Here is a 26,394-nt window from a genome sequence, read left to right on the forward strand (position 1 = left end):
TTAATTGCTTTGTTATTTATTATGTTAATATAATCTATTTGTATACAAATACAGTACCAGTCAAAAGTTTGGATATACTGAATGGAGAGGTGCGTCTAAACCTTTGACTGATACTGTAATTCAACATAAATAGAGCAGATGATTTGTTGTAATCGTGTGCATTTATCCCAGTTGTTCAAAAATCATAGACAAGAACAAAACCAGTACTTGATAAGATGAGGTTAAAGAGGCAAAGTGATGGAACACAGGACTGATATTTACAGTATATATGTAAGACAAATGTGCAAAAAAATTGGTACTCAAACTTGTACACTGTTGTCATTTACTTCACTGTTTGTCTCTTTACAGCGTATAAATTATACAGTATAAGACAATAAATTCCAACAATAAAATAGGAGTCCCTGGTGCAGGGACAAGGACATCATCCCTCACTGGCTTCCTACCCATGAACACGCCAACTGTGTTTGTTGGAACTGATGGTGAAGCTGGGGCACTGCTGCCAAGAGTTGAACCCATGTGTCTGCTGCAGTTTTCTGTTTTCCTTTTTTTTTTGCTATGTGCAATTTGTTTGACTCCGTTGACTTTAACAGGAGAGTTGATCAAACTCTCTTACAGATAGTTGTCACATATGGTACTTACATCAACTGAAATATTCATCTCCAAGAAGGCAGCAGTGATGTAAGCACTGAGAGTCACTTTATCAGATACACCACCCTGTAGAGAGGAAGCATCGCTCATGTTTACACACAAAATATTATACACTAACATATTATAGGCTGGCTGAAAATGCTGACATGAAATACAGTACCTTCATTTTCATACAAACTCCATGACTTACCTTCATTCTGTTGTTAAAGAGTTTTCCTGACTGTTTGAAACAGCCATTTTGAAGCTGTTGTCTCTCCAGCCAACTCCTTGATTCTTCAATCTTTGCTGGGTCAATGTAGATGAAAGACTTTGCTTTGGCAAAGGATCTCAGCACAAAAGCAGTCAACCTGTAGATAAGTTAAACGAGGTCAGATATTTACTAAAAGGAGGTGTGCCTGATTTTTGTAAATGTGTCACCTGTCACCATGATACACTATGTAATTGTAACCAGATACCAGTTAAATAGCACTGCAGTTCAGTGTTGAAGTTTAGTTAATGTATTGTTTTTCAGGTGTATGTCTACAGATAGACATCACTGTGATTCAGTCATTTTCTCACCAAGTGTTCTCTTCTCCATGTCCAAATGTGCTGTAAGCACCATTGTAGTGTTTGTAGTTCAGCTGCCTCTGGTAGCCTGTATCATAATCATAACATGCAAATCATGATTATGATCATGATCTGATGATTAAAACAATTTGGTGAAATAGACAGTTTTTGACTTTTTTTCATATGAGGGGCTGTAGCTTAGGGGTTAAGACAATGACCATGACTTGCAACATCATAAAATGCTCCCCTCCAAAGAAACTGCTTGTACAAATGGAGTCCATCCTCATCTTCGTCAGGTTCAGTCTAGGTCAGGAATATTCCCAGAACTATACTCTGGTAACTTTTTCTGTATTGAGGCCACTTTCACTGCATCCAGGAAAGGAATCCCTGCCCATCGAAGCTTCGGCTGCTGCTCATCACAAGTCTACCACAGCTACAGTCACGGCCATCTTGAAGGCTTCAAAAAGCCAGTGTGTGGCATATGTCGGCATGCTGAACTTTTTGAGTGTCATTAAGGTACACCCTCACCTAGAGTCTCACTCACTCACTCTTCTTATTACCACAACTCCTGGCATATCATTGATCCCCATTTGACTATCAATTCATCCCTTTGTGGCTGACCTTTCTCACCCCTCAACCCCTCCCATCCCTGGCCCTCATTCATCCCCTCCTCACTTTATTTAAAATACAATTATTAAATTACTTTACTTAATTAAGAACAGATTTTAGGTTCTTTGGGTCCTTTTTTTTTTTTTTTTTTTTTTTACAGTTTTATTCATTTATGCATTTTAGAGGGAAATATTGGACTAACCACTGCACTCGCTACATTTTTGTGACAGCTGTAGTTAATAGTGAAACACTTGAATGCAAAACCTATGAGCTTACAAATATGATCTAACCTCAGTACATAAGGTAGTTTCGCACAACAACAGACACTATCTACACATTAATGCATCAATGATTCACAGTCTGAAAGAGGAAATTATTCTGAGTAATTTAAATCTGATATGTTGACAGTAGTTCGTACAGTAGTAATACAAATACTCCTGTAATAGATCCTACTTGTAATGTGAATGGTCTGAAAACCTCTTACATATGATACATGGAATAATAGTGTATTAAATAGCAACTCACCACTAGTCAGGAACTTGGTAGCTTTTTCCATGATGGCTGGGGTCAGCTGCTGTGTGTTTTTCAGGTACTGGAGGATGTAGATATTGGGGGCCAGGAGAGCCATGTTCTGCTCCCCACATCCATACGGCATCTTCAGCAGTCCATCCAGGTTCTTCAGGGCCCGGCCCAGGATGTCACCTGCACAAAAACACTGAGCTCTTAAGACATGAAACTAACCTGATCTTTAACTTCTGCATTTGGGAGACAAATGAGGTTATACACCCATTGATGCTGAACAATTTTGTGATCCTAATTGTGCTACTCTATATGAATACATTTCAGTATATTGAATAGATAGATAAGACACACACTGCCTTGTTGGACACTGTTTACTCAACCAATGTTGCTATAATTTAATTTGCATGTCGGATAGCACGATTTGGAAATCTGTATCAATGTCCTCATGTCCACAGTCTCAGCAGTGCTTTCCAAAAACTTTGTACATTTATTTGATGCTATTTGGCAGCTATTTTTTAAAAAAATCTCTTGTGTCAAACCTTTCTTGAATACCTTGACAAGGAAAAGTTTTTAAACAGTCTTTGTTTGACAGACTGTGGCTTAAATGTTGACATAAATGGATTATCTATCTCAAGCAGGTTTCAAACATGTCTCTTCAGATTGGATTTTTTAACATGCTAAAATGACCTGAAACCAGTGACTGTCTGGAATTTAGTGAATCAACCTATAATCTCATGGCACGGTTTGGAGATAGTCAGTTGTAATGTAAACATACACAACTTGTAGTAAATGGGCTACAAAATGCACAAGCATCTGTATGATCCCTTAACCTTTTATAGTTACCAGGATATACTGTATAGTCTATATACTGTGTATATTCTATGAAAGTGCCATGGTTAAAAAAAGTGTCATGATTAAGTACTTCATCAAAAGTGGTTAATGCTTTTAATTTCAGTGTTACAGCATGAAGTGACACAGTTATCCAGCCAGTATTGTTTTATTAAGCAATAGTGAATTTATATCAAGGAATCTGTTTACCCAGAACTGATAGTGAAGCACGGGCAGACCCATCAATCACCTCCTCAGGGAGTTGTAGTTCTATTTCTTCTGTCAAAACCTCTCCTGGTTATAGCAAGAAACACAACAACACAAGTATGAGTTCTGGTGCAGAAAACTATCACCTTAGTGTGAGACAGTCAAGCAGAAGCAACCGCCTTATTACAGATGTCATTTAGAATGAGCCATAAATGGATGAAGCCCTGAATCAGATGTTTTCATATCATTTTACCGCCTGCTCCACCAGTCTGTACACCTGCCAGTGAAACAAACAGGAAAGAAGTTTTGCACCAGCAAGGTTCTCCAACAGCAGAACAGCTGTCTGTAAACCATTGTCGGCAGTGATATGTCAGATATACAATTAATGATTAGTTTGTAGCTCTCATATGTAAACCGACTTTACAAGGTGTGTCTCAACTAAGGATAAAATAAAAAGAATACTAACAGCAAAATCAAACGTTGACTCTATGTAAATTAAAAGAATGATAAAATGAATCACACAAAAGTAATTAATCAATGTTGCATTTCTAAATGTGCGTTTGATTGGCATTTTACAAATCTCTGTATAACAAAAATCACACAGTCAGTGTAACTGGTTATCAACTTAAACCATGTTTTACTAAAGATTGCGTCTCTCACCTTATATTTCATCTTCACATCACATCACACTCAGATAGCTTTAGAAAAACATGTGTATGCTAGTCTGAAGACTGTGTGAGGTTCTCACCACACATTCTGTTCTTATAAATAACAGTTTATGTGTGGGAAATGGCGTATGCATGGTTTTTGTGCGTACGCATCGTTTATGCATCTGGCCCCTGGTCTTAACCATACTGACCTTTTGGGCAGAGCAGCCAGTTGTGAGTCTTTGTCATCTCAGTTCCCTCAGCCTGAGAGGGAAAGAGGTGGAAAATCATGTAAGTAGCACATGTGCTCTGTCAAAGCTGATCATTTATTTTGTCATCAAATGTACAGTATACACTTTTTTCTTTGTCGTCTTGTATTTAAGGTACCCACCTTCACTATGAGAGATCGTGTGACCACATCAACGCGACCTCTCTCTGGCACGGTCACAATGTCATAGCCACATGACCCGTGGGATGCCACAGCCTCAGCACTCACTGACACATTCATGACCCCTAAAAATGATCATAAAAACATGTATGAAGATCTGTTATCTACATAAAACTTCTTGGAGCTTGGAGTGTTTTATTACGGTGGATCCCTCTCCACCGTGACACAGTTTGGAGGAATGAAATGTGTAGGGAATAAATAGAAAATCCCTTCTAGTCTTTTTTATAATTTATTTTAGTCTAATTAATATATTTTCTTATCACTCAGCCTGACAAGTTTATATAGAGCAGAGAGGAAAATATAGAGCAAAAATATTTTGTTGTAATACATGTTTCTAAATGGTCATTTACATGAATGGCATATCATAGCAACGGTATAGTCCAATAGATACAAAAATTACATTAAAGTTTATTTTATGTTCATGAAAGTCCTAGAACACATCTTACAAGTTCTACAATTTAAATCAGTTTTAGTCAGTCGCTTTAGTCAGTTTGTTGTCATGGATTTATTTTGAATTACCACGAAATACAGAACACTGGAAAATCAGAAACAAAATTGGAGTAGCAGTTTATATATAATATTTTAGCAATCTCTGATTGTATTAACAAAATCTCTGCACACAAGGATAAAGGTGTGACACTTACCTAAGACTGAAGGTGCCATGGTCCAGCTGAGTGTCTTGCGTTCATTGGCACACAGACAGGATGTGTACTGGTCACCAGAGAGAGGGGTGAGGGTGTAATCTAAGGAGGGCGCTGGAGTCACAGTGACCTGTTCAACAGACATAATCTCAATTTTAAGCCAGTAAAGTTACAAGAAAAATGATTGACAGTCATATTGGTATGAACAAAAGTTTTTGACTAAAATATTTTAATACTAATAGTAATGGATATTTTTGGAGTTTAATTAGTGATCGTATATGCTCAGGCCTTCTTTTTTATTAGAGAAAATTTGTGTCAAATAATGTACATCATGACCTACATGTGTAATTGTTTTGGACAGATAACAGAATAAAAGCTATTTGGTGTGAATTTGAATTCTTCAAATATAATGCAACCTTGGTCCTTTGCCTCATGTCCTTGATCCCAGTGATGTCTCATTTCACTGGGAGGTCCTCTTATTTTATGCTGTGACATTAAAGCTTGTCTGTATCCCTGTTTTGGATTGACTGACTCCCCCTCTGCCCTCAGACAAACATCTGCTATAATAGAGGGGTTGCAGATTATATATCAATGCGTTCAAAGCAGAATGTTCTTGGGGCAGCCCCGTGGCTAAGGGGTTGTTATTTTGTTACATTTTTACCCTGTAGCAAATGTCTTGAGGGCCCAAACCATAATGATTCAACACAGTGTGTAATGTTAAGCCCTTTTCACACATGCAGTCTATCCCTGAAATATTCAGGAACATTTCCTGCATTGGGTCATGTGTGAATGGGAGCAGGGATCGATATTCAGTGACATCTGTACCGCCAATTTCCCACCTCAAGACCTAGGCTGCAGTCAACTAGTCTTTTTTGCTTGGAAGGTTCTTAACTGAGTGAAATGACCTGGAAGTATCTAAGTGGCAGAGATGATAAGAGCTGATCGAATTCTCTAAAAAGGAAAGGTGCTTCAGTGCTTTCTTTCTAATCTCCTTTAGCACAGGCTACTCTTGACCATCCTTTACGAAATGAAAGGAGATAATTCTGTCCCACAATTCCTTGCAGCAGTAATATTTAAAACGACCAAGCAACACACCATTTACAAACTCAAACAAAATGATATGTACAGTAGTAGATTTGAAGGCCCAACATGTTCTGTCTATCTAGCATACATGTAACACTTATTTTCATCCAATAATTGGGATTCAGGAGGGTGAGCGTGAGAAAGCGTTCTAAATGTGAAATTTCATTTCAGTTTTGTGACTGGCAGCCTATATTCCCTTTTTTTAAATTCAATTCCCACCTTGGTAATGAAGTAATATTTTTCACTGCAAGCATGTAATCATCGCAGGAGACAGGGGATCACGCCCCCTCCAAAATATGAAACATGGAGTTTTGTCTCCCCAATATTTGTAAATGACACAACATCAGATTCCCCCCAAAGCTGAAAGACAGCTAATTTGTTTCCCTCAATGTTCAGTGTTGAACCAACTCCAGTGGAAACACAGTAGATTTCACAGAAAGCCTCTTGCGTCTCGTTTTTGTTCGTGTCCAGCAACAGCATACAACCCCAAATATTTTGAGTCCAGCTCTGAATATATTTGGTCCATAAAATCTGGTATTCTAATGTAACAGAACGGAACTTTAGCCTATTTGAAGCGTCGGAGGGAGGGGGATAAATATATTGTGCAGCACATAATAGACACACACAGGCCATTAAGGATGCAGGCAGCAAAGTTATGTACACTGAAACTCCTGTCTGTGCATAATAGGTTTATCTGTCCAATCAGGCAACAACTAACTTATTGCACAACAAAATGTTGATCCCTTGATCAACGTTTATTTTAATGATTAGAGAGTAGTAGTATATGTATGTAGTATATGGAAACACTTCCATTTGGTGTTTGATTGGCTTGTATGGATGAGTCTCACTCTTCATTAAACTCTCCATACAAAATCCTTGATGAACCATAAAATCAATAAAAATATAACAAGCTCTGACAAACCTAACGTTTGTCTGCACAAAATGACAGAGAGCCAAAGTTAACAAGCTAAAGACTACTACTCTTTTTGGTAGAGACTGAACTAGAGTTAGAAGAAGAGTTAATACTGGACTTACATTCATCTGGTGGACACAAACTGGACTCAAATAGGATATTAATGCTGCTTTGTGTCTGCGGGATGTATAAGTAGACAGTTGTTTGCTGACATGTTAGTGTATTAGTCATAACAACTTAATGAACTGTAAATAAGGTCTGTGTGTGAGAATTTGTGTGACAGTAACCCTCTAATCTGTGCATGCATGCAGTGCAAGTGAGAAATGTGCAGTGTTAAAGCAGTGTTAAATTACTACAATGGCAACTTATAGTAACAGTCATGACTTCTATGGCTTTACATTGTAACATTCAGTGTATTTTCTTCAGTTTCAGATTTTGACTCCAGTGCTTACATTCTTTTATTCTGATAGTTCTTCAGCACATACAATGATTAAGTAGTATTGTGAGTGTTAAAATATTCATTACCATGATACAGCTGGACAGGTAGTTGAAGGTGGTTGCCTTCAGTTCAAAGTGCTCCCCTCGGATGATGGAGTAGGGCAGGCTGAGCTCAAGGAAGAAGGGCTGGAAGACGGTGAGCTCTTTACGAGGAGCCAAGCCAAAACCCTGAGGAGACAAACAGAAAGCCTCCGTCTCCCAGGTGGTGATGGTGTCTGGGACAGTGAGGGACACATCTTTCATTCCAGACTCTCTGGATCAAGACATACACACAGACACATTATGTGAGTTAGAGAAACATACTTTTACTATCTCAGATTGGTCCTGTCAAGTTTATAATTACATTTTTCATTTTTGCTGCTTAAGGTCTCATTCACTAGCAAGAGCCATGTCACAACAATATGTCATTTAAAGATTTAATGGAAATTCAGGAGGTATAAGATGAATGGATGTAAAAGGGAGGGGTGAAGGTGAAAGGAGGAGGTCATCTGTTAGGTTGGTCTGGGTGGAGGGAGAGTCAGTGTGGGAGTTCCGTCTCAGGCGTGTTTCCACCTGAGCTGATTACAGGCCCCTAGACGGTACCTAGAATGAGACATGGGAGAGGTATGCACCGTATTGAATAGGAAAGGATGAGGGGAGGAGAGAAGAGAGCATGAAGGGATGTGGGTAGAGATGAGCAGAGAGAGGGATGGGGTAGGTTTGAGGTAGGAAGGTGAATGGATGAAGGGAAGTTAAAGGGAGGGTGGATCCAGAAATCTGTGACAAACAGGGCAGGATGGGTTGACCAGGAATAAGTGGCTTGAAAGGGGATTCGAGGTGTGGTTGAGGTGTGGCCCTGCTGGCCTAAGTTAACTAAATAATAATAATAATATATTTCAGTAGTTGTTGCCTGATTGGTAGCTTCAGCTCATTCAAAATTCTGCAGCTCAGCTATTAACCAGAACCGAGAGAGAGCACATTAGTCCAGTTCTAGCTGCTCTGCACTGGCTTCCTGTAACATTCATATTGACTTTAATGTCCTCCTCCTTACGTACAAAGCCGCTAATGGGCTAGGACCAAGCTACATTGCTAACTCCATTGTTAACTATTTGCCCTCAAGAACACTGCAATCATCTGATGCTGGTTTATTGGAGATTCCCAGCAACAGCCAAAAGAAAATCAGGGATGCAGCCTTTGTCAATTACACCCCAAAACTATGGAACACACTACTGATAGATGTCAGGGAAGCCAACTCACTATTATTATTATTATTATTATTATTACGTATTCTGTTTTAGACATCAGTGGGCTTTATCTTCCATCTTGTGTAAAAATGGCAAAATACTTTGAGTTTTCGCATATTAAGTCTCAAATTACTACAACTGAGGTACGCATTCTATGTATTGTATTTTCACTTTAGTTTATCTTATGTTTATTAACATTATCAAAAGGGTTTTATTTTCCCTCTGAAGTTCATTTTATGTCTTTTATGTCTTTCTTGATGTGAAGCACTCGATGCATGTAATTTCATTGAGCTGCACTTTGGATGCATTTTTTGTATGAAAGGTGCTACACAAATACAATACTAATATACAAATTATTATTATTATTATTAATATTGTTATTGTTATTATTATTGGGCAGATATGCAGAATAGGAATTTCAGTGTTATTACTGTGTTTTGGTGCTTTATGGTTCCTCATAGAGGTGAACTTTTTAGTTCCTCAGATACACCTGAATCTCTTCACCACTGGTCCATTTAAAGGGTCAGTTCACCCCTTTTTCTCTTTTACTTCTTTTGTATCTCTGCATTTAGATAGTTTTAGATTGTTAGATTGTTGTCTCCATCTCAGTACTGTGGCTCATTAAGAAACTTTATCAATTAGGTTGATTTGTTTCCCAAAATATGATGGATACAATTAGCCTACATTATTTATCCAGCTGAAAAACATTCTATAAATGGGGGAAAAAAATAAACAGTGAGCAGTTCATTAACCATACTTAAAGGTTCTATGTGTAAGAATTGTGAAGCAATTCACATGTATTAATCATTTTTTATTGCCAATGAGTGAACAGGTTGTAACATAACGTAGAAAACGAGACCTTCCCCAACTTTCTCGGTTGTCTGTAACAGCCTGTGGACTGATTTCTATGTGAAGGACCTGTGCCGAATTTTCAGCAGAAATCCAAAGGATGTGACGTTTTTGCACACTCCCAAGTGCCTTGCCTTTCTCCCACTAATGTCAACAAACAATGTCAACCCCTTTTGCTTTTTCTGTTGGTGGTCACATGTTTATGGGGAGGCTGACTGACTGGGAGTAAGAGATGCTTTGCTGAAACACGGTTGAGATCTTTTCTGTTATTATGAGAAGTGTAAGAGAGGAAAAGGACATAACCTGCAATAGTCTCAGGCCGCTGAGCAAGCACGCACGTGAGTGTGACCAACAGGATGTTGACTGCAGGAATTTCTGACTCTTACAAATAGAATCTTTAATCAGTGTACACAGCATAGAAAGTTTTGAGTGTGTATGAGAAACAGAGTAAACAAGAGATGAAAAACTGCAACTTCATTGCTGTTGTTTGCCAATACAGAGCAATTTGTCCCCGTTGTTGTTGTTCTTTTTCAGTTTCTTTATAGCATGAAAAAGATCTGCAGTGTTTTGGTTAAGTGTCTGAGCTGACAAATAACATGACGTAAAGAGGCTTGTGATAAAAGCTCACCCAACTTCCACCAGGTCCCATATCCAAGTCTCAGGGAAGAAAGAGCGGGCCGTCTCTATTGGTGGAGGTGGACCTGCATCTCCATAGTCCATTGCGCTACCGAAAGATACATGAAGCACGTCTGAAGAAACAGGACAATATTCAATCAGAATCAGTGGTCAACTTGAAACAGTGAACATTCCTGAAGTTATAGCTTGTAAATGTTCAGCGTGTGTCTTACTTGATCGAGGGAAATGATGACTGTAGTATTTTGTTCCCTTAAAGTTCACACATGATGGCATCCTGAGGAACAGATTTGTTGCCATCTTCAGGCCCATTTTCTACATAAACCACCAACATATAAAGATGGCACTTCAAAGCTGGGTCTGTATTGTAGTATCCATTATGCAGTTTGTTATTCAGTATCTTCCATTGCATTTTCACAGCAAATGTCCTGCCAGCAATTAATTTAGGAATTGGTGCATAGTGATTACCCGGAAAACTGTGTAAGCGTCATCTTTTTCGCCATGTCCAGGGTACGGCAAAACATATCTTCTTTGTCTCAAATTTATACACGCTACAGGATCTTCAACGTCATGTGGAATACCAGATGCTTTTTTATCAGGCAACAAGTCAAATATCTGAAAAGAAAGAAAGATGAAAGGCTATAATTTGTGAAATATTTGCTGTTGTAAACACTGACCAATATAAAAGTCTTGACAGATATGGGGTACTCTTTCATAACAAAATGTTTCAGTTTGGAAAGTATTTCTGTAAAAATATCTTTGAACCTACACTAATACTCCATTCATATCATGTGGGAAGGAAGGCAGTACTGGGAAAGATTCAGACAAATTAAGACTTGTGTTCAAAGTGTTCAAACCATCAGACAATTTACGACAGCAAATTGCAGGATTAATAATAAAAAGGTAAAGGTTCAGGGTAGAAAGGCTTGTCGTATCCCAGGTGGTGTGATGAAGGTTGTAGCAGCCACGTGCTCGGAGCAGTATTCAGGTACTACTGTGTTGTTTGAGCCCCTGGACTCTGGCTTTCCCGCTGGACTGCTTGCGTCCCCTGCTATAGTTCGGGTGACAAGGGACACAGCCTACATACCAATCGTTAATGTTGATTCCACTGATGTGTTGCTCTACCCCCGCACCATTGTAGTTGTCAACTTGCCCACAGGGGTCACTGAGGTGCCATCTGGTGTAGCTACAGTGGGGTCTCAATCTGTTTATCGCACTGTGCCGGATCAGATAGAGGCCATGGATTTGTCCCCCTTGCCTGCATAAGAGCAGGGACAGGTGAGGTCACTTCTTAGGAAGTATACCTCCGTGTTTTCTGTCCATGATGGGGACTTGGGCTGTACTAATCTGATAGCCCATGATATCCCCCTCTTAGATGATGTTCCTGTGAGGCAGCGCTACAGGTGCATACCCCCGTCAACTGCTAGAGGCACAGGTGATCAGAGAGAGTCGCAGCCCCTACGCCTCCCCCATTGTTCTTGTCAGGAAGAAGGATGGCAGTCTGCGCATGTGCGTAGACTACCGCCAACTGAACAACAAGACAAAGAAGGATGCCTTTCCTCTGCCACGCATTGAGGAATCCCTGGATGCGCTGACGGGTTTTCCACCATGGACTTCGCCAGTGGGTATAACCAGGTTCCAGTCACTGAGAAAGACTGGCCCAAGACTGCGTTCTGCACTCTATTTGGGCTGTTTGAGTGGAATCGCATGCCTTTTGGGCTCTGTAACGCCCCCAGCACCTTTCAGAGATTAATGCAGCAGCTATTTGGAGACCAGCAAGGCCAATCATTGCCTCTCTACCTTGATGACATTGTATTTTTTTCTTCCACAGTAGAACAACATCTGGAAAGGTTGGAGATGGTGCTGGGTCAGCTCAGCAGGAAGGTCTCAAGGCGAAGCTCACCAAATGTGCATTTTTCCAACAGTAGGTGCATTACCTGGGCCATATGATCTCCGACAAGGGTGTCTCCACAGATCCAAGCAAGGTAGCAGTGGTGGCTAACTGGCAACCCCCCACTACTGTCTCAGAGCTGTGGTCTTTTCTGGGGTTCGCTAGCTACTATTGCCGGTTTGTGGAGGGTTTGGCCAAGTTGGCGGCCCCGCTACATAGGCTGGTGGCAGAGCTGGGGGGCACAAGGTCTAAGAAGAAGGCAGAACTGGGTTTCATTGGGAACTGGACAGAAGAGTGTCATAGAAGTTTTGAGGCACTGAAGACAAAGCTCACCATGACACCAGTGCTTGCCTATGCTGACTTCTCCCTGCCCTTTATCCTGGAGGTGGATGCAAGTCATAGTGGACTGGGGACAGTGCTCCCACAGGATCAAGGGGCAAAGTCAGACCAATAGCATATGCCAGCCGAGGTCTGAGGCCCACAGAGCACAACATGCTGAACTACAGCTCAGTGAAATTGGAGTTCTTGGGGCTAAAGTGGGACATGACGGAGAAGTTCAGGGAGTACCTGCTAGGCCACAAGTGTGTTGTTTACACAGACAACAATCCACTTAGTCACCTGTCATCTGCCAAGCTTGGTGCAACTGAACAACGCTGGGCTGTCCAACTTGCATCGTTTGACTTTGAAATTAAATACCGGTCAGGAAGAAGCAATAAGAATGCAGATACCTTGTCTCGTCAGTATACACCCAGCTTACAGTAAATGGAAGCCCTGGTCCCTGGCACTTTACTCCCCAAACCACTACGGCAAGACTTGCAGTTGGGAAAGACTTAAGTACCCCAAGCTCCTTTACTGTCTTGCCTCATTATACCCTCTCTGACGTGGGTGCTCTCCAGCAGGCTGATTCAGTGATCCAGGAAGTCTTGGTGTTCTGGAGATGAAAGCAGCGTCCCAACTATGAGGAGCGGAAATGGGCATCTCAGCCTGCATTGGCACTGCTTCGACAGTGGGACCACCTGGTTGAGAAGGATGGAGTCTTGTACCACCAGGTTTTTCGCCCCGATGGTGCTGAGGCAGTACTTCAGCTGTTGTTGCCTGCTAAGGTGCTGACTCAGGTTCACCAGGAGCATGGCCACCAAGGTGTGGAGAGAACCTTGGAGTTACTATGGCCGCAGTGTTATTGGCCAGGTATGTCCTCTGAGGTGGCGCACTGGTGTCAGGCCTGTGAGAGGTGTCAAGTTGCCAAGGATACCCAACCCACTGCTCGAAATTTCATTGGACACTTGTTGGCTTCACGACCTAATGAGATTCTGGCCATTGACTACACTGTTTTGGAACCTGCCCATAATGGAATGGAAAATGTCCTCATGATGACTGACATCTTCAGTAAGTACACACTGGCCGTCCCCACCCGTGATCAATGTGCCTCTACTGTGGCTCAGGTTTTGGTGGCAGAATGGTTCTCCAAGTTCGGTGTCCCTGCCCATATACACTCGGACCAGGGTCACAACTTTGAGAGTTCTCTTATCTTATTTTCAGTGCTAGAGGTATACTGATATACATATACTGAAAGACTAATTGTCTACATACAAGTTACCATGAGTGATAGACATATGTGAGGAACTAATGTCAGAAATTTGTTGCTGTTGCTTTCCAGATATTAATGTCTTTTTTAGCACCAAAACTCACATGAGAAACCTAACAAGTTGACTTCAGAAGATTAGGGTGTGTCTAGGGTTAAATTTACTAAACCTGGGCAGTTCCACTCACTGTCTTGCTCTGGAAGATCTCAAAAGTGAATAGTTAGGAAATAGAAAGCATTACTCTTCTCTTTCCATAAAAACACATTTTCTCAACCATTCCCAGGATACAGACCTGCAACTTTCAGGTTACAAACCATATATAACAACCCTATCTCACAACAATTCATGAAATACTCACGAAATTTAACCTTCAGATTCATGTACTAGGACACGAATTTTCATTTTTTTCGTGACACTCAGCACGACTTTCAAACTAATGTATTTCAATTGGAAGTATGTTTCATGGAGCATGTTCTTTTCTGTCAATCAGGATTTGGGAGCACAGAAGCTGTATTATTTTTCTTATTTAATATTCTTTTTTTAACTATAACTGCTACATTATTCAACATTTAACCCCACATTTTGTCCTTATTTCCTTTATTTCTTTATTTTCATTTTATTAGTACAGTCAATGGTCCGTGTTTGTCCGGTGGACATACCGGAGGACCTGACTTATTGTGTGCAGAGCTCTATTCAAAAATGTTGAGATTTAATATGACTGTCCTTTTCTGAAATTGGGCTGGTCACATAAAACGTGACAAAACCTGACAGTTTGACTGACAGACACACTGAATGTGACAGTTTAACAACCAAAGCAGCAGGATTAAAATCAGAGTTTGTATGAAGTTCTTATGAATTGTTGAGTGTTGAGTGAATCAGGGAAGTTAACATTAGCAGCTTTATTTCCAGCCTGTCTGCCATGATGCATCAGCTGGTTTTGTTCCATTTCTTGGAAAGGATCCTGATTAACTTTCACACAGCTCCAGGGATTTAGATTTAAATAGCTTACAACCTATTTATGTATTTTTTTCAGTAACATTGGTGGTAGCAGGTACTAACAGGCTAAGCTAACAGTGTGTTAGTGGCGTTGCATTTGCAGTGTTCTGAGCATGACATCAGAGGAGTCTGCCATCGTGTGGGCAGACTTGGCACTTTCGACTCCTGTTTTGACTAAAATATCTGAAATAAACCAACGTCTTTACATTTTCTTAACATAGCTCATCTAGATGCAGTGTAATTACTAGTTCGGCTGTACTAGATATTTGATATATTCAGTAGATATATCTTTTTGCAACCCTATTTGCAACCCTAAACCTGAAGAACTACAACTGTGGTGTAGATTTGTATCAAGATTTGTATCAAGCTGCATGGCACGGCTCTAGGGAATTGTAGTTTTTTAAAAATATATTAGTGTTTTTCCTAGAATTGGAAGTTACAAATATTGAATTGAAATTACACTGAGGACTTTAGGGGGATGGTAAACACATTTGTGTAATACGATTTTAAATATCTAATTGTTAGATGGGTGAAAATTAATTTTAACCATATTTTACCTATATCTGATAGCAAACCCAGTTGTTGATTATACTCACATGATAGCCGAGGTCAAGAGCTCTCTATAACTGTTGGTCTCATGTCTTTGGCCTGTTTTGTTGCTGAATTATAAGCCTTCAAACATGCACTAAGGTCAAGGTTCAAAGGTCAGTATTTCAAAGCAGGAGCCATGTAGAATCTTCATACTGACATATGTTACTCTGCAGGTTGAGACCTTTCCAATGATGTATTTGGTTTAGCTCCACAATAAAGTTTTAATTTTCTCATTTCATGGACACAAACCATCCCAGGCCTAGTTTCAGAGAAAACTTTGAAGGCCCAAGATATAAAACAAACCTTTTTGTGTGTTTTTTTCTTTTTTAGAGGAAATAATGACCAAAATGAGTCACCTTCAGAGATTATAATACTGCTGATAAAAAAGGGCATTACTACAGGCTTGAGGGAAGGCCTGAAGTGCTTGGGTTAGGGTTGCGGCATAGGCTTCTATTTACACAACCCTGGAGATTTTTTGTATCTTTATGATTCTTGGTTTTGGGATTTATGTCAACATGACATAACCCATTTAATCAGGATCTGTTTTATTAGTCAATGCAAGCATACAAAGAATGTGTCTTGGTGTTTGCTCCCAAAAAACACAACACAGAAGAATAAAAATAGATAAAAGTAAGTTAATATTAATAATAGTGAAATAATCTAAATAATACTAATCTTAAATTGAAATTTTAAAGTTTATTTACATAATAGAATAGTAATAGTTTTGAAATGGGATATAAAACTTGAAATTAAATATTGACAAAGGAAATGTGGACTGTGCTATGGACAAAGAAATGAAGTGTATGAAATATATGAAGGTGACAAGAGTAACAATTAAATGTGACATGTACATAAATGATTAAATAATGTAACAGTGGAGGTTGAATGCAATGCACATTCTAAAGTCCACTCTGATGAAATATATGAAATAATGAAAGTATATGAAAGTAATATATGAAATATATGAAGGTGATATGTGAAAGTGCAGGGATTAAATGAGGAATGTGAAACGTAAAGTCTAGTTTGATAACCCTGTCTTCATCCCATTTATATGGCCATATACAAGATGGTACAACATGCTTTATTGCATGACGTGGCTCAATATTAATTGATATGTTTTAAGAAAGATGATTTCATATTAAATATCCTCAGCCACATATTCTTGGAAATATGAAATTAAAAGAGCAACTTCACATTTTACAATCACAGGCTATAAAATGCCTTTTCTTAACAGAGACAACGGTGTGTGGATTCAAGTTGCAGCAAACGGAAGCAATTTGAAATGGAATGAAGTCCACTGACGGCAGACAACCCAAAACAGTAGTTGAACATGCCCACAACACAATGCACTTCCTTAGCCTATCGCTATCAAAACCTGACAAAAAAACTTTATTTCTCAGAATCGAAGGAGAAATTATTAAAACTGATGACCATAACATTAACCTATTGTATTGTTGAGTTATCAAGAACACTTTTGTGTTTTTGTGTTGAGAAATGTTAAAGATATCATTAAAAGAAAATTTTAACATGGTAAAGAAAATACTTCTGGGCAGCAGGTCTTCCACTCTGCCCACTGGACTGATGCAGCCCATTGACTGTGGCTACTGATAAAATTAAAATAAATAAATAAAAACAATTATAAAATCTTGTGATTAAATGTTGAGTAATGTAGCAATTATATTTAAAAAATGAATAACAAACAATACAGCTTCTATGCTCCAAAGTCCCGACTGGCAGAAAATAAAAACTAGGTGCAAGCATAAAACACACTTCCAATTGAAATACATTCGTTTGAAAGTCATGCTGACTCACAAAAAAGATGGAAAATTTGAGTCCATGTACACGAACATATAGATTAAATTTCGTGACTATTTCACAAACTGCTGTGAGACTGGGTTGTATATGAAGAAGGATGTAGTGAGGTGTGATGTCACCCATTGGTTTGCACTGGAGTTGGTTTGAAGCCCAGAGTTCCAGCTTATGATTGCCGCCATCTTTTCAGTTTGGAGCCAGGACCTTCCAAAAAAGGAGTGCGTTGTGTTGCCTTTCACGCCCTGGAAAGACGCCGCGCTACCTCAGACCCAAGCTAATGCTATCATACCGGAAGTGCTGCACACTTGGGCTAACGTTAGCTACTTAAGCTAAATTGTGCTAACAAGGTAGGTATCGTAATCAAGTAACATTAAACTTAGTGAAATACTGAGACAATAGTCCGACTCAGTGTGGGTCCCGGAGCTGGGGAAAGCAGCAGGTGAGCCAACTGTCAATCACAGCTGTCAATCAACGCTTACACGGCAGATATCAAAGCTACTATGAGTCAAAATGACCACCAGCACACTTATTAGAGGGCCTGAATTTAGAGATGGAGACTGATCTCCAACTTAGTACTTCCAGAGAGAAGTTCATGCTTTTTGAATAGGAGTCATTTGGAGCATCTAGGGACGATCGGTGGCACTTTATCGTACTTCAGCATTAACTTCAGACTCAGAAGTTGTGGAAATTGCTGCTTGTTACAAACCCATTGATGTAACACAGAACACAATAAATAAATAAAATAATCGAATGCATCTGCTGTGGTTGATTTTGACCTTGTCTACATTCAGAGTCTTCCCTGGCTCCTTAATGAGGACGCTCTGGTCAACAGCGCTCACGCCACACAGAGAGTCTGGATGGGCCGTCAACTTCAGGATGCTTTCTTCTCCTGGAACAGCTGAGGACGGAGAAAACTCCAACAACACCTGAAACACACACACAAACAGATGCACCATAATGACATTTAGAGCTGTAAACCTGCTGTATTTTGCTCCAGTGAATCATCTGATAGAAGTAGTTGTAGCGACTACTGGCAACAATGTAAAAGTCGCTGAGAGGCTGAGGTTGGGCCTTGTTTGCCGTTTGTCTGACACGCTACCAAAAAGATTCGCTGAGATCAAAAAATAAGTTTAATAACTTTTATTAATGAAAAGGATCAACTTATTATAACGTGCACAAAATATACTCAAAATAATCACAGCGATCAGATGTAAAACAGCGGTCAACCAAAAATACGACAACCCACTCACCCTCGGTCTCTTTCTTACCAGCTGGCATGCAGGTGAACAGGTGCTTATATTAACTATAGGATACCACCGCCCATATCCATGTGACCTGATTATCAATCACCGTGATCATGCAATAATAAACAAACCAAAATAACCCAAAATATAAAACAAAAAATTATTACTTTGCAATTCATTCAAACTTGAAAATTAATCCATTCATGGCTCCTACAGTAGTTATTATAATATGTATATAGAAGACACATTTTCTTATTTTTAAGATGATAGACTGATTGTTCACCCTCAGATTTCTGTCCAGGAACAGGCCAGTTTGTTTGTCTGGAGGCATGATGGATCTCAGTGGTAAATGGAAATTTATCAAACTTATCTTAAAATGTGATTAGATTCAATATGTAGCTGATTTGGCTGATACAGGGACAACCCATGTAGCTCATGATTTTCTGTTCTGTTTCTTAAGGTACAATTACATTAGCCTCTCATCTGACTAAAGAAAGATATGAAATGAGGCGTGCAAGGGGAAGTTGTTATCGTCACTCCCCACTCCCTGCTGAGTTTGGTGCCTCCTTGTGGGGAGTGACAAGGTCCAAGCCTAGATGGGAGATATCATCACTGTACATATTTCCATTTATATAATAATCCATTCAACTTGGGTTGAAGCCTGCACTCCAACATATATCCAATGCACCACTTTAATCATGGTGGTGTATTTAAGCCCTCAGTACTCTGCTCACTCTTTAGCTCCATGCATGCTGCCGCACCACTCAGCCAACGCATGGAACAGCTGGGAGTGGGGAGTGACGATACTAACTTCACCTTAGGGGAAGGTAAACTCAGAATCTGCAGGACATGGATGTATTATAAGAGGTGGATAGGGTGCTGCCAATCAGCTTTGCAGCCAATTTTTCCCAGTGGTTACTCACGGTATTGCTGCGAAAAACACCCCTGCGGCCTAAAAAACATTTTCCCCATAGACCACCATTGTAAATGAGACTTCTATAAAACTGTTGACAGGACACCCTGAACTGCAAACAAGTTCAATTATGGCTCTTTCTGTTGTGAATTTTTGATCCATGCAGGTTTTATATTTATAAAACTTTCCTCGAGCTGAGAAAAGCGATTTAAAAATCTGTGATGTTGCCACAATGTAAAGGGCCAGGTGGGGCCAGTGGGAGAAACACTGCTGTGCATATTCAATAGGCTACACAGCACAGAAGCAAACTCGGAAGCTAGGAACCTTTATTGCCGTATGCGCCAACCGAGCAAAGGAGGGTGGAGGTGGAGCTTTTGAAATTCTACATGAACAGCAGTTGCAGTATTTGACACCATATCTTTCAGGTGAGCCGTGTGGAAACAGGCATGCAGTAAAAGAGTGAGCAGAGCAGTGACAATATAAGTACACCGCCGTGATTAATCAAGTTGGCTGCCTGAACTAACTGAAAGATTTTCCTTCAGTTATTATCACTCCCTGGCCCTGCTGTGCTGAGCTTGGTGCTTCCCTCTGGGGAGTGATGAGGTCATAGCCTGGACACCATACATCAGCGCTGTAGTTATTCTATATTCAAATAATAATTCCACGTGAGTCGGTTGACTTGACTGATGTTTTGGTTCTAATGGGGGTAGTAACTAAATATTGAGCTGTGGGATCACATTTGAGAGTGATACTGTGGTTTGCAGCCTGTCCGTGTAATAATGCCCTAAATGGGGTGATGTCACTCTGCTAGAACACTGCAATGATACACTGATCGACCATGCAAATCGGCAGGTGATAGTTGAAAAAGGTGAATGTTGAGTCAGCACAACAGGAAATGTGCCCTTGAATTCGTCAGTTTTTCAGGCTTTAAATGAAATGGAGATCGGACATCTGCAGGTTGGTGCTTGTGTGACTGCACCTTAACCACTGGGTTTGCACATACTGTTGCTTTTCACAGCTGAATGAAACCGCTGTGAAAGAAGAAGCCTAAACATGAGACTACACTGATATATCATTTTACATCTAAATCTACATCATCATCTTCTTCTTTTTGCACTGACCTTGTGACTTAAGCATTTCTCTGTGGAGAAGTCTGCACTGTGGGCTATTATAGTTTCACTGGGGAGGACAGCATAAGCAACAACCTGGACCTCTGGTGCCATCTCTGGAGACACTTTCAACTGAAAGGACACCTCCCCCTCCGTCACTGAAAAAGCAAACAAAATGTCATGGTCAGCCATATAAACCAACACAACACAAATCCTTCACAAATTCAAAGTACATTTACAATTTTAGGTCTTGGAAACTTTCATTCCCTGGACCAAAAAACATGTGTTTTGATTATGTCTAAGTAAGAAATGCGTGGATCATCCATGTATCGGCTAGTTGAAGTGCTATAGATTTAATTAAAGTTCTCTCTCTCTCTCTCTCTCCCCTTGTCTCCTCTGTCTTTCTCCACCTGGTGTATGAAATGAAGCAAAATTCTACTGGATAATATTTTATTAGTAAAACATAAAACTGGCTTGAGAGTGTTTCTGCAAATCTGACTTTATGGGTAGATAATTCTCACTTAAGTCATTTTCAAAGCCATCTTTACCTACCAGGTTCCTTTTGCACTGTGACCTGTGAAAATAAATTGAATAGTAGGTTATCATTTTATAAATCTTTCGTATATATGTTACAAATGTTTTCAAACTAAGGGGTCAATGTTTGTTATCAACTGAATGTGATGTAATGTCATTGTCATTTTGGGGATACATGTTGGTGAAGAAATCCTACTCCTAGGCTAGTTGAACTCTTGAACTTGTTTCTATCTGAGGATTGCTTGCTGACCTCTGGGGTTAGCTAGAGATATCTTTGTCTTAAGCCTACTGTTTTAGAGACCATACTTGTTTGTAAGAAGGTGTAACGGTTTGTGGAAGTGTCCATTTAGGTACCAGACTGTTTTTAGCTTTGCTTCTGGAGAGGTATAAAGCTGTCTAGTTTGGGTTCACAATCTTTAGACAAAGGGCTGGCTTCAGGGAAAGGGCCAGCTGAACAACATGCTTTCTCTCCTAAAATACAAGATGGTTGTATTTTTGTTTGTGTTTGGACATTTGTATAATTGTTACTGATGATGTGAGGGATTGTACAGTGTCTACAACTGCTTCAACAAGTAACAATGTTTAATGCTTTCTTTATGTCTCCATGTGCCTCTTTCTCAGGAAAATTTCCACAACAGACCTTCTGAAGTTCTTGCTTGATGATGGTTCCTCTGGATAAGATCTGGTGGAAATTAAGAGAAACATGAACTGTAAACTTTCCAGAGAGGGCTGGATGTGAGGGAACTTTGTAAGAGCAAGGTGAACTTAATCCTAGCTGTACTTCTGTACTGAAACTTGGATAACAAAATAATACTCTCACCGTTCTCTCTCCGTTCTCTCTCTAATCTCTATTATTTTGTTTGCACACCCTTTTCAGTGCATTTTTATAATTGCTTCCACCCAAACCTGTGATGTTGAAGGTAAAAATAAAAAATCAATCTACGAACATGTATGATGTAAACTGTATATATGATTCTTAAACACTACATACCATAGAATTATTTTGAACATCAACAACAACTGACCCAGACTACAGCACAAGGAACTCAGCCTGACTTGGTCTCATCAGTCGATTCCCAAATCTTAACTACAATCATGATGTGTGTCTGCCCCTTTAATTTAAGGTTCTGCTCAACTGTTTGGCAGAACACATTTTGAGTCACTATATCTTATTGAAAAATGTGTTGAACTTCACTTGATTGAGCCATCTCTACCACTTGGTTTAGGTATGCTATGCTAAAAAAAAATTCACTAGATGCCTTTAAATAGTGTGACTTTTCAGTTTGCTTCCTTACAAGAAGATAGCAACAAATAAGTCGCTCCAGGAAAAAAAAAAACATTGATTGTTGCTATTATTGTCTCAAGGAAATAAAAAATGCAAAGAATTTTTTTTCCATTGCTTTTTTCAAGGGTAGTTTGTAGTCTCAGTTGTTGTGATTTATCACCAAGTGAACACACACTTTACACCCAGCACTCACCAAACACATCACATCCACAGAGCCCTGGGTCTCTCCTACTATAGTGTATTGGATGGAGATGGGCTCTTCTCTTTCACAGGGAAGTGGTTTCTCCTTCTTCTTCACCTCTAGAAAGCTGACCGTTTTAGAATGAGGAGAAAACGGCCGGACCAAGGACAGAGTTTGTTCTGCTCTCTCATAGTGTGGACTTTGGTATGTTTGCTCCGGGCGTTGTGTCAGGCTAGCCTGGATTGTAGAGAAGAAGTGCTATTAACCAGCTAACAACACAAATGACAAAATATATTCCATTTATTACTAATTATCATTCTTAAAATATTATTGTCAGAAGCAGCAAGCTCACAAAGAGTCTTTTAACATTGGCTATCCTGTAGTGATGCCTAAGTTAATGATCCTTTGCTAACTCCCTCCTCTGAACACTGTCCAATTATAGCTTAGCAACAGGCAGGTCTGTCAAACAAAGTCTCTTCAACATGTTGAAACAGTGTGCATAAGACAGTGGTAACAACTCTTACAAGAACTCTTAATTTATTGATAAGCGCCCACATTATCTTGATTCTACCCATTGACTAATGGGCTTCATAATTCAGTATAGTTTACAGTGAAGCAAAGTTTCCTCACAATTTGCAATGTGTGTTGCAAAAAGATGATGGTTAATGATTTTTTCAAAGTTTTTAGTTCAGTATTGCTCAAATTTTTGCTTTTTTATTATAAACTCCACCCACTGATTAATCACACTAAATTTCATGTGCTGACTTGGAAATGAGCCGTGATCATGCTCAGTCAATTGTGACTTGATATCTTATATTTTGCAGAAAATACTTTGCAGTCAATGACTGGCTGAAGTCTTGGAGCCATAGACATCAGCAGACACTTTGTATCTTCCCTGGTGATGCTCTCCCAGGACTTCGCTGCAGCCACCTTCAGCTCTTCCTTGTTGTGGGGTCTCTGCTTTTAGTCTGGTCTTCAGCAAGTAAAATGCAGTTCAGTTGGATTGAGATCAGGGGATTGACTCAGCCAGTTGAGGAAATTCTACCTCTTGACCCTGGTTGCTTTGGCTGTATGTTTAGGATTGTCGTCCAATGAGTTTTGATGCATTTGTCCGAATATGAGCGCACAGAAGTGTCCTGTACACCTCTGCATTAATCCTGTTGCCTCTGTCTGCAGTAAAATCATCAATAAATGCCAGTGTACCAGTTCCATTGGCAGCCATACATGCCCAAGCCATAACAGAAGCACCATGTTTTACAGGTGAGGTGCTATGCCTTTGGTCATAAGCTGTTCCTTTTCCTCGCCACACTTTCTCCTTTCCATCATTTAGATAGAGGTTGATTTTTGTTTCATCAGTCCATAGTGCTTTGTTCCAGAACTCTACTGCTTTTGTTTTGTATGTTTTTGTGAACTGCAACCTGGCCTCTCTGTTTTTGAGAATTACCAGGGGGTTTGCATCTTGTGGTGAATCCTCTGAGTTTGTGGTCATGAAGTCTTCTCTTGATTGTTGACAAGGAAACAATTCTGTCTACATCCTAGAGATCAGTGTTGGACAAGTTACTCAGGAAGTGTAATAAGTTACTTTTTACTTATTACTAAGTAATAAGTTACTTTACTTATTACTTGGTATCAAAAGTAATTAGTTACATTACTCGTTATATTACTTTCATTACGAACGAGCGAGCTAGAGAGTGGATGAGGAGAGCACACAGTGGCAAGGAGGAAGCCGGTGAGATCCAATGAGAGGAATAAAACATTATTTTCTGATTGTTTCACTGTGGTGTCATATAAACAGGTCCACCCCACACCTCCAAACAACCCTGCAGAGGTGCGCCGCAACGCCTGATAATGGTGCCACAGCCGCTATATACACATCATACGTGTACAATGGAAGTAAGGTAAAAAGAAAATAGAATATAGAATTACCATAGTTTAAATTTTTTTTCCATGTTTTCATATGTGAAAAGACTAGGGATGTGCAGAGAAACCAGTATTTGTATTTGTACCTGTATTTGTTGAGGCAGCAAAATCATTTGTATTTCTATTCAAATAAAAGAGGTTTCAAAATCCCGCTTTTGTTTTAATTATGCTTTTAATTTCAGAAAATTAAAGTGTTAAAATAAGTATTCATCTACCTTAGGAAGGAGGCCCCCACAGTGGGTCTCGAACTGGACTGCACTTTGCAATTGGACTACCTCATTAGTATAAGTGAATTATTTAAACAGCATTTGTATAGGAATGACTCTGTCCCAAGCTTTTTGATCCATATAAGCGGTTGGGCATTGTAACTGTGATCACTACAAGTGATCTTATGTGTTTTGACTACTGATGTTTGGATAATTGTACTGACTGCTTTAAAAACAAATATTGCAGTAAGATCTCTTCCCTCTTATCATGAATGGTGCAATGCAACAAATCTGCCCAAATAAATTCACAAAAAAATAAGAGGTTGAGAAATATAGGCACACCCTCACGATGACATCTGGAAGGCCAGCTGTCATCCTTGATAGGGTGTCTTTCAAGGCAAGTGTCCTCGACATCAGGACTCCAAGGGTTGGTCATAAAGTCCCATAACAACAGTTTGCCCTTGTAAAATGCTGCTGTAAGCGACTTCATGATGGTGCAGTACTCTTGCAGGTATTGGTAATCCTTGTCATTGAGGCACTTATTTCCCAGTCTGACATACAGGCTATTCAGCTCGTTCATGAGAATTTCGGTGATTCTGGAAATGGCCTCATAAAAGGAATTCCACCTTGTGGATGACAGCACCAGTAGCTTTCTGCAGCTGACTTCCTCCATATGTTCTGATGCAAATGTAGATTGACTTGCCTTGGTCCAAAGAGCTGTGCATTTTCATAGTACTACTCCTATACACAGCCTTGGTGTCAGCACTGGCAGTTAAGTATTTCACCGGTGGAAATTAGGTAAATTGTATGTGATACACACCAGTAATGAGGGGGAAGAGTAAACTGATCAGTCTCAGTGGCGGGAGCTTCTGTGAAATCTGTAAAAGTGACATCCTCGTCACTTTTTTCTTCCAGTTCAGAATGTGACAGGCTTTAAATGCCTTGGCAAAATTTGATGCATAGTCTGTCTCAGTGGCTACAATTTTGCCAAGCAGTCCATATGATGAATGAATGAATTCTATCTCTGTGCCAATAACATCAAATGTGTGCCTGCCTCTGATTCCTTAACATGCTATGGTCCAAAGTTAAACTGTTGATCCAGTGAACTGTTACACCCAGAAAGCTTTTGTTGTTAGCTGTCCAGATGTCAGCTGTAGTGGAAACATAGTCTACCTCTCCGCATGTGGCCTTCAAATTAGATGCCATCACCGCATTTTCTCTTGAGGTAGCCAGCAAATGTCTTTCTGTGTGGCAGCTTGAAATCGCTCTTTGTTGGTATTTTCTCTGTAATGCGTCTAAATGAGGGTGAGTCAACTGTGGAAATAGGTAACATTTCCTCTATGATATACCCAGTGATGAGCCTCTTCAGATCTTGTCCACTTAATTTCTCTCCACCAACACGTCCTGCTCTGAAATCCAATTTCTGTTGTTTAGCCAGAGTGCTTGCATCACTGGCAGTAAGTAAGTAAAGTAAAGTTTATTTGTATAGCACCTTTCACAGATATAAAATCACAAAATGCTTCACATTAATGAAAAATATCATAACAGACAGTGCAGGGCTGACAAGTTAAAATCACAGCAACAACAAACAAATGAGGACAGAGACACACAAACAAGTACAAAAGTTCCAAAACACAGACAAGGAAATAAGCCACTATTCAGACAGGCTAACCAAGAGCCTAACTGAATAGGAACATTTTCAGCTGCTTCATAAAGATTTCACAGGACTCTAGGAATCACAGTGATAAGGGAAGAGTATTCCATAATTTGGGTGCAACAGCTTGAAAAGCACAGTCACCTGGGGTTTTATAGGGCTTGAGGGACAGTCAGTAAT

At 39.7% G+C, this 26,394-nt stretch overlaps 1 protein-coding gene across 1 annotated transcript in view; it reads right to left on the minus strand.

The window, feature by feature from the left end:
• LOC122983818 (alpha-2-macroglobulin-like) overlaps positions 1–26,394 on the minus strand; it is a 41,156-nt gene that overhangs the window by 6,187 nt on the left and 8,575 nt on the right. Inside the window, exons 12-28 of the mRNA XM_044353945.1 lie at positions 22,447–22,671; positions 21,609–21,650; positions 20,987–21,008; positions 20,447–20,592; positions 17,945–18,094; positions 10,764–10,910; positions 10,511–10,610; positions 10,291–10,411; positions 7,618–7,843; positions 5,100–5,226; positions 4,399–4,520; positions 4,220–4,271; positions 3,364–3,447; positions 2,329–2,505; positions 1,207–1,282; positions 839–995; positions 640–714 (exon numbers count right to left, since the gene is read on the minus strand). Coding sequence (XP_044209880.1) covers positions 640–714; positions 839–995; positions 1,207–1,282; positions 2,329–2,505; positions 3,364–3,447; positions 4,220–4,271; positions 4,399–4,520; positions 5,100–5,226; positions 7,618–7,843; positions 10,291–10,411; positions 10,511–10,610; positions 10,764–10,910; positions 17,945–18,094; positions 20,447–20,592; positions 20,987–21,008; positions 21,609–21,650; positions 22,447–22,671 — 2,049 coding nt within the window. The remainder of the gene's footprint in view (positions 1–639; positions 715–838; positions 996–1,206; positions 1,283–2,328; positions 2,506–3,363; positions 3,448–4,219; positions 4,272–4,398; positions 4,521–5,099; positions 5,227–7,617; positions 7,844–10,290; positions 10,412–10,510; positions 10,611–10,763; positions 10,911–17,944; positions 18,095–20,446; positions 20,593–20,986; positions 21,009–21,608; positions 21,651–22,446; positions 22,672–26,394) is intronic.

Source organism: Thunnus albacares, chromosome 6 (genome assembly GCF_914725855.1).
Source record: "Thunnus albacares chromosome 6, fThuAlb1.1, whole genome shotgun sequence".
In the NCBI taxonomy this organism is placed as follows: Eukaryota; Metazoa; Chordata; class Actinopteri; order Scombriformes; family Scombridae; genus Thunnus; species Thunnus albacares.